The 8,336-nt window shown below is 41.2% G+C and overlaps 1 protein-coding gene across 1 annotated transcript; it reads left to right on the top strand.

Moving 5' to 3' along the window:
- The first annotated feature begins 75 nt into the window (after nucleotides 1-75).
- On the top strand, nucleotides 76-7,855 carry LOC110531784 (probable palmitoyltransferase ZDHHC21). The gene is made up of 8 exons (XM_021615205.2): nucleotides 76-249; nucleotides 767-931; nucleotides 1,018-1,116; nucleotides 1,262-1,373; nucleotides 1,746-1,884; nucleotides 2,253-2,369; nucleotides 5,112-5,155; nucleotides 5,437-7,855. The coding sequence occupies exons 2-8, from the start codon at nucleotides 778-780 to the stop codon at nucleotides 5,579-5,581; spliced, it is 810 nt and encodes a 269-aa protein (XP_021470880.1). The 5' UTR covers nucleotides 76-249; nucleotides 767-777; the 3' UTR covers nucleotides 5,582-7,855.
- Nucleotides 7,856-8,336: the final 481 nt, after the last annotated feature.

The following is an 8,336-nucleotide window of genomic DNA, read 5'->3' as shown; positions in this document are numbered from 1 at the left end:
CCAGAATAATATTTTATTTGGCTTACAAAAAAATACATTATACAAAAAAGTTCGAACGCACCTCCAGTAGGTGGCAGCAGGACTAATCTTTCTGACAGCAAATCAAAACACAGTCACAGAATATTTCATTTGCGGCATCTCCACGGAAGTACTCACTAAGAACTGAACCGGTGGACTCATTGGAAAAGACAGTACTAATAAGTGGGGTATCCCTCTGAATTTTAGGAATACATATCCCCAGCTTGACGTGTAGGTGGAGTAACTAAAGTCATGTGATTGCTAGCTACATTTTGATCTGTTACTGCTAGCTATTTACAAAGACCAAGCCCGCGCGTAGCTAGCTAGCTACCTGTCAGACAAGCTCGCCAGTAATCAATATATTTTTCATGTGTCTACTGTCTACCTTGTATGCTTGACATGGTCTACTTTCAGAAAATATGTAGCTAGCTAGTAAAGTGTCAGTATGTTAAGGTACAATCAGAATGTATTACATTATTGTGTGTGTGTGTGTCATAATGTGATTTATTGGTGGGGGTGCACACTAACATATAATCATTGGTTCATGATGTACACAGGCATCCAATAAGAATCAGACGAGTATGAGAAAGTGAGATAAAGTTGACTATGAGCTAAATTTTTATTGAGTTAGACCTTCACAGGTGCAACCTAACCTATTGATTAACACTGATCATAAGCTGCCAATGGGCATATCCATATCTTTTTCTCCAGGGAAGGTTATGATACTTCGTCTCTCTGTGTCCCCAAGTCACAGGAACCATGAAGCTTCGGCTGCACTTTGTGGTGGACCCCATGGGCTGGTTCTGCATCAGTGTGGTGTTTGCCATCTGGCTCTACAACTCCTTCTTCGTCCCCAAGTTGGTGCTGCTGCCACATTTCTATGAGGGTCATATCCACTGGGCCTTGGTTGTCGGTGAGTATCAATCCCACAGACCAGGAGTTATTTCTGAATAATCAAAGACTTTTACTGCTATAGTCATCCTGTTCCTCTACTCCTAGGTTACTACTTAGCATCAGCCTTCTGTATGGCAGCACTTTTTAGAGCTTCTACAGCCGACCCTGGCAGACTCCCAACCGAACCCCACATCCCTCACTCAGGTAATTTGGCATTCCACAGCCTCTCCCTCTGTGTCATGAATAAAGATAGAAGATCCGCTGATATAAGGTTTTTTTATAGGACAAAAGTATATCATTTGACATGGTCAGTCATGACATGGAGACCTTTTTTGTTACTTTGTTTCAGAGCGAGAGCAGTGGGAAATGTGTAGCAAGTGCAACATGATGAGACCGAAAAGGTCCCACCACTGCAGTCGTTGTGGCCATTGTGTACGTAGAATGGACCACCACTGTCCATGGTAAAGGCTTCAGACACTTCTATCACTCCCCTAGGAGATTCAGCTATACAGGGCAGCTCTTTGTGGTTGGAAATGTTGCATTTTGTGTAGCATTCAAAGAGCTGATGGTGATATTGTCTTTCCTCGAACTGGCCAAGAGAGGGGGCCGCCTGTACAGTATTTACACCCTACACTGCACCTCTTCTCTAGCAGCACCCCCAGGATTGCCATTTGCCACATTGCTAAAAGAAATAGACAGTTAATTGAACGGTTTATGCCTAAAAAAAAATGTTTATCCTCTTAGGAAAATCTGCTTGATATTTGACTAGCTTGTAACTAGGCCTATGAGCAGTCCTGTAAAATATATAATTTCTCCCTCTTGTCTCCTGGCAGGATCAATAATTGTGTAGGGGAGGACAACCACTGGCTCTTTTTGCAGCTCTGTTTTTACACACAGGTCCTCAGTTTGTTCACCCTGGCTCTGGACTTCTGCCAGTACTATTACTTCCAGTCCTTAACAACATTGGACCAGGTAAAGTCAATAATGAAAAGTGAGGCCTTATCAACATCGAACTAGCATTAATTCAAGGAATGAATCACCGGACAGAACCCTACATGGTTTGAATCATGACTTGGTTCTATTTGGTAAAAGCGATCACAAGGAAGCATTTCGTCAGAGTTTTTGATTACGTCCTAAGTCAAGATGTGACTTATTTCCTTGGAAAGTATGGTATCAAGCTCTCACAGATCCCTGTCTGTTAGACACATAAAAAGCACTCTCCCGTCTGTTTTGATGATTCATATTTGAATGGGGATGGTATGCTGAATGTATGGAAGGTGGACGGGGGTATGTGCATGGTGCTGTGAAGTTGACTTTGGCCTCTTCTGGTTCTCTCATAGGAGGCATTTACTGCGCGTCACGAGCTCGCCCTGATACGAGTGTCTGCGATCATGGGTCTGGTGATGTTCGGAGGCATGAGCAGCCTCTTCTACACTCAGCTGGCTGGCATCCTGACAGTGAGTTAAATCTCTCTCCTGTCTCTCATTACAGATTGTGGTCAGAAAATTGTGGTCAAGTAAATATCAAAGTTGTTGTTGTACAGTGCGTTCGGAAAGTGTTCAGACCCCTTCCCTTTTTCCACATTTTGTTACGTAACATCCTTATTCTAAAATTGATTACTTAGATTTTTTTTCCCCCTCATCAATCTACACACAATATCCCATAATGACTAAACAAAAACATGTTTTTAGACATTTTTGCAAATGCATATATAAAAAACAGAAATATCACATTTACATTATTATTCAGACCCTTTACTCAGTACTTTGTTGAAGCACCTTTGGCAGCAATTACAGCCTTGAGTCTTCTTGGGTATGACGCTACAAGCTTGGCACGCCTGTATTTGGGGAGTTTCTCCCATTCTTCTCTGCAGATCTCACCAACTCTGTCGAGTTGGATGGGGAGTGTCACTGCACAGCTATTTTCAGGTCTCTCCAGAGATGTTCGATCGGGTTCAAGTCCGGGCTCTAACTGGGCCACTCAAGGACATTCAAGGACTTGTCCCGAAGACACTTATGCATTGTCTTGGCTGTGTGCTTAGGATCGTTTTCCTGTTGGAAGGTGAGCCTTCGCCCCAGTCTGAGGTCCTGAGCACTCTGGAGCAGGTTTTCATCAAGGACCTCTCTGTACTTTGCTCTGTTCATCTTTCCCTCAATCTTGACTAGTCTCCCAGTCCCTGCTGCTGAAAAGCATCCCCACAGCATGATGCTGCCACCACCATGCTTCACCGTAGGGGTGGTAATGGTGATGAGCAGGGCCTGATTTCTTCCTGATGTGATGCTTGGCATTCAGGTCAAAGAGTTCTCTTGGTTTCATCAGACCAGAAAATCTTGTTTCTCATGTTCTGAGAGTCCTTTAGCTGCCTTTTCCAAGCGGGCTGTCATGTGCCTTAACCTGAGGAGTGGCTTCCGTCTGGCCACTCTACCATAAAGGCCTGATTGGAGGAGCGCTGCAGACATGGTTGTCCTTCTGGAAGGTTCTCCCATCTCCACAGAGGAACTCTGGAGCTCTGTCAGTGACCATCGGGTTCTTGGTCATCTCCCTGACCCCCCTCTCCCCTTCTCCTCCGATTGCTCAGCTCTAAGAAGAGTGTTGGTGGTTCCAAACTCCTTCCATATAAGAATGATGGAGGCCACTGTGTTCTTGGGGACCTTCAATGCTGCAGAAATGTTTTGGTGCCCTTCCCCAGATCTGTGCCTTGACACAATCCTGTCTCGGCGCTCTACGGACAGTTCCTTTGACCTCATGGCTTGGTTTTTGCTCTGACATGCACTGTCAACTGTGGGACCTTTATATAGACAGGTGTGTGCCTTTCCAAATCATGTCCAATCAATTGAAATTACCACAGGTGGACTCCAATAAAGTTGTAGTAACATCTCAAGGATGATCAGTGGAAACAGGATGCCTCTGAGCTCAATTTCGAGTCTCATAGCAAAGGGTCTGAATACTTATGTAAATAAGGTATTTCTGTTGTTATTTTATAACTTCGAAAACATTTCTAAAAACCTGTTTTCACTTTGTCATTATGGGATATTGTGTGTACATTGATGAGGGGGGGGGGGGGCGATTTAATCCATTTTAGAATAAGGATGTAACATAACAAAATGTGGAAAAAGTGAAGGGGTCTGAATACTTTCCGAATGCACTGTATGTCAAAGTAGCACGTTATACACTGTTTACTGATTGACGTATGCCATTCGGCCTCAGTGCTGTTCCTTGGGTATGTGACTAGTGTATCCACACTCAGACCAGATTTTTACCTATTGCTCTCAAAGTAGTTGGAATATTAGGATGTGTTTGTAAACTTTTCTGTGTCCTTGGCTGTCATGACCTAGATGAGCCCTCACCTTTAACCTCTGTGAGTGGATTGACAGGATGTAATGAACCAACACCAAGGTGCAATAGACTTAAAAGCTTAAATGTGAGCCCAGCTGAGTAAAACCATCTGGACTGCTAAGCCATTAATGTCCCTGTAGGTAAACACGGGTCCTTCTCGCAGCTTAGGAAGGCCTAGTTAGTCCAATACTCACTCGTCTTGTTGTTGCACAGACCTGTGAACAGGCTTAGTAAAAGATTTGCTGATTGGCCAAAGCCCTACACCTCCAAGTCTCAATGTATGGATGTACGCCACCAGAAACTATTGGCTATTTTAATACAACAAAACATATGGTAAGGAGGAAGGGCAATGGCAGGAGGTTGGTCAGTTGCTTGTTATTAACCGAGAAAGCAACCTAACAGGAATAAGATGATAACAATATGTTACAAATGTACAGTAAACGCAGAGTCATGTGATAGTTAGCTGTTTTGATTGTTGATTAAACAGATGGAGGTCCTTTTCAGAAAACATCTTGACTTTGGAAACCTTTGGAAATCCGCACAGGTGGGCAGGTGCATTAATGCAGCGTTGTTAGGGTTTGGCCGGGGTAAACCATCATTGTAAATAAGAATTTGTTCCTTATTGACTTGCCTAAGTTAAAGAAAGTTGATTTTTTTTTTAAATTACGTCTCATTTGTATTTGGTGTGTTTTCTGTTTGATGAATCGCTTTGTGTGTAAGGCCTGCACTTGAAGAGGTTTGCCTGGCTAAGTACATCCTGTTAATTAATGCAAATAAATGTTCCAGGGCAGTCTGTGATCAGGCAAACTACTCAAATATGTTAACTGTTTAAACTATTTCCCTCTTGTGTGACCCTCTAACAGGACACCACCACCATTGAGAAAATGGCTAACTTCTCAAATAAAATGTAAGTACCATGGGTTTGCTCCTTTGTGCTGCCTTTGATACAAGCGACAATAAAATCCTCTTAGTACTTGCAGACTTTGTTGGGCTCTGTGGACAGCCTCTTCAGTTTCATGTTTTACTGATCTGGATGGAAACAATTTGTCCAGCCTGCTAGTTGACAAATCATCTCAGTACTATTTCGTTGAATTTGGTGTTCCACAAGTGTTGGGACCTCTGTTTTTCTCTTAGGGACCATTCGGACTTGCATGCTTATGCACATCATTTTTCCTTTTTCTTTCACAGAGGCGGGGCTGGTGGTGGGTCAAAGGAATCCTGGCAGCGGACTCTGGCTGAGGTGTTTGGCACCACCTGGAAAGTCCTGTGGTTCATCCCGTTGAGGAGCAGGCAACCGCTGACCTTTCCCCACCACTTCCGCACTCACGTGTAGATAAGTGAAGGAGCGCTGTCCCACTTCGAACCAGACGATAGGCTGCCATCTCTGACAGAGAATACACTGTGCACACATTCGGCACCCCCCCCCCCCCCGCCTGCCTTCACCTCCCTGTTTTGTGCCATCTAAGCTCGGTGGTAGTCTTGGTTGGCCAGTGGATACACACAGTCTTTTTGTCTTTCTCTCTAGGAGTAGGATTGACAGTGCCTGAACTGGATCACAAACTCGAGTACATGTTACCAAGTGCAACCTAGTCCCCTTTCTAATCATTACTAGGGGCTCCATTGTGCTCTATTGTCCCATTGCGGAAACCACTTTAAAGGGAAATTGCTTTTGAGAGAAACTCAAAAGGAAATCACTAAGAACCTCAAGTTGATTGTAGGACCATGTAGACCTTCAAACGACACTAAATATTAACCCTAACTCTGTCCCCAATACACAGCCTAATTTTTCTATAATTTGTGCCATGACACTTTTAGTCAGTCTCCCAAATGGTTTGGATACACGCTTTTTTACAGAAGGCTATATAAGTCATTATTTTGGGAAGAAGTTGGCAAGTTGGTTTATGGGTTGCTATATTGTAAAGCAGTACCATGATTTAACTGCATTCCATAAGTATATGGTTCAAGGGTTCCTTTGCTTTACTGTTTACACTAATATTTATTTTAAATATTTTTTAAAAGATGCTCCTACCACTAGTAACACCTTAATATTAACTACATAGTAACCAACCATGAGTTATTTTCCATTCACAGCGGTAATGTCTTGTGTTCCACTTTCATTACTATCAATTAGACAACGTTTCCACAGAAGTGCTGAACTTTCACAGATATCCAGGATTAGAAACATCTCACAATGCTAGAAAGTCATCTGTTATAAAACACTATGTTTGCTTGAGACTTTTTCAAACCTCTACACTGCCTATTGCCAAATTATTTAACCTTACCAATGAAGATGATTTGAAAAATGTCCCAATGGAGAGTCACAGTGAAACAAGTGGATTGTATCAACATTTATTTCCAGCTATACCAAATACTTGTATTTATATCTATCTGCTGTTGTACACTTGGCTGTAACATTGTGCAAATGCACTGATATATTACCTCTATATTCTTTTGTACACATTCCACATTTTTTCAACATACATATGCTGTAGAAATCTTTGACGAATTACTCCTCTTTTAATCTTTTAACATTTTTATTTCAATGTTCTCATCACTTGTTGAGTTGATCATTTTTTTATGTATTGAATGTATGATGATAACGTTGTCTCCTGTACCTAATGTAAGACCCAGTGGAGTCTCAGAACACTGTACATGTAAGTGAGTAGGCACCGATTGATGTTGATTTGTTCTTATGTTGAATGTGGGGACGGCTGCTGTAAATTGTCTGTCATATTTCTAGTTTCTCCTTTTCTGTAGCTTGATTGGTCGTAAATGGTAGTGGACGCTGGAATATTTTTTGTTGTTGTAATAACAATAGGGTCTTTAATTTGAATTTCCTGGTTGACATTGTAGTATGTTTTCTACTCTTTACTTCATCATATAAGATGCATCATATATGGGGAATGTTAATGTTACAATAATGAAAAATACATGTTTTTCGTTTAGAAATATTTGTCAATGGCACGTCACCAATAGGAGTGCCACCAACTGTCTTAAACCATGTACAATTTTTGTTTTTTAACACTACATAAACTGTAAGTCTAAAAAGGACCCTGGTGAGGAACTGTATGCTCATTTCATCAACTGGTGTCCCACAGGGCTTGATGCTAGGTCCCCTGCTGTTCCCATGTGTGTCTTCTACACTCCCCAACCCTCCCCTACTTAAACGTTATCTCTCTCCTAACTTCATCACTTGTGATGGATCCTCCATTGTCTTATGACACTATATAATGTAATGTACCACTTCCTCTGTAATCATTCAACTTCGTGCTACTGAAATCTGCACTTTATTACATCCCATGATCTTAGAATTTAGCACTTTTTGATTTTAGTAAGGAATTTGCCATTAACCTTTGCCATAGCATTAACATAGGTATTTTTTAGTTGGTTGTTTAGCCCCCTTATTATAATTAACTTTTAATAAGTGGCTCTAGATAAGTGTCTATGCTAAATTACAAATGTACTAGGAAGGAGAGTCCACATATACAGATGTAGGATCTTAATTTGAGCCAGTTTGCACGAACAATTATCCTGCAACAACAGGACGTGAATTATTATGTGGATTATAATGAATTGACGTTTTGTTGAATTGATACATTTTTCATAAGGAAAAATCAGGTCTGAAATGTCAAAGTGGAAATTACAAATTTCAGAAGCCTTTTTAAACCTCAAATACAATTGCCTCCATTGCAGGAAAGTTATCCTGCAACTGGGTAATCAAATTAAGATTCTACATCTGTATTGAGTCTTGTAGTTGCGGCATACGTCTTAAAAATGTTGAATCTAATGTAATCGACACGTGATTCATGCATGTTCAGGTTAAATGACCTGTTGTTTACATATTTATTTTTACATATAAGAGCACCAATATTTTACAGTTAGAGATTTCAGCTTGAAGTACCAATGTTGTGCTGACTCATGCATTTGGCTAAATGATTCTCGTTTGGCCTTTTTGCTGCAACAACTTTTCTTTCTCAATGTAATTAAGAAGAATGCATATATACAGTAGATCATAAATGTGTTGTGCATATATCATACATCATATATTCCTGACTGTTGTGTAATGAATTGGGCTCCAACCTGACATC

This window comes from Oncorhynchus mykiss, chromosome 9 (assembly GCF_013265735.2).
Source record: "Oncorhynchus mykiss isolate Arlee chromosome 9, USDA_OmykA_1.1, whole genome shotgun sequence".
NCBI classification, from domain to species: Eukaryota; Metazoa; Chordata; class Actinopteri; order Salmoniformes; family Salmonidae; genus Oncorhynchus; species Oncorhynchus mykiss.
The sequence above is the reverse complement of the archived record's forward strand: the minus strand, read 5'-3'. Positions and strand labels throughout refer to the sequence as shown.

Excerpts from the sequence above, each read along its gene's own strand:
- LOC110531784 (XM_021615205.2), top strand. The coding sequence starts at position 778 with ATGAAGCTTCGGCTGCACTTTGTGGTGGACCCCATGGGCTGGTTCTGC. Across the intron at positions 1,374-1,745 it reads ATGGACCACCACTGTCCATG|GATCAATAATTGTGTAGGGG; the intron begins GTAAAGGCTTCA and ends GTCTCCTGGCAG. Across the intron at positions 5,156-5,436 it reads GCTAACTTCTCAAATAAAAT|AGGCGGGGCTGGTGGTGGGT; the intron begins GTAAGTACCATG and ends TTTCTTTCACAG.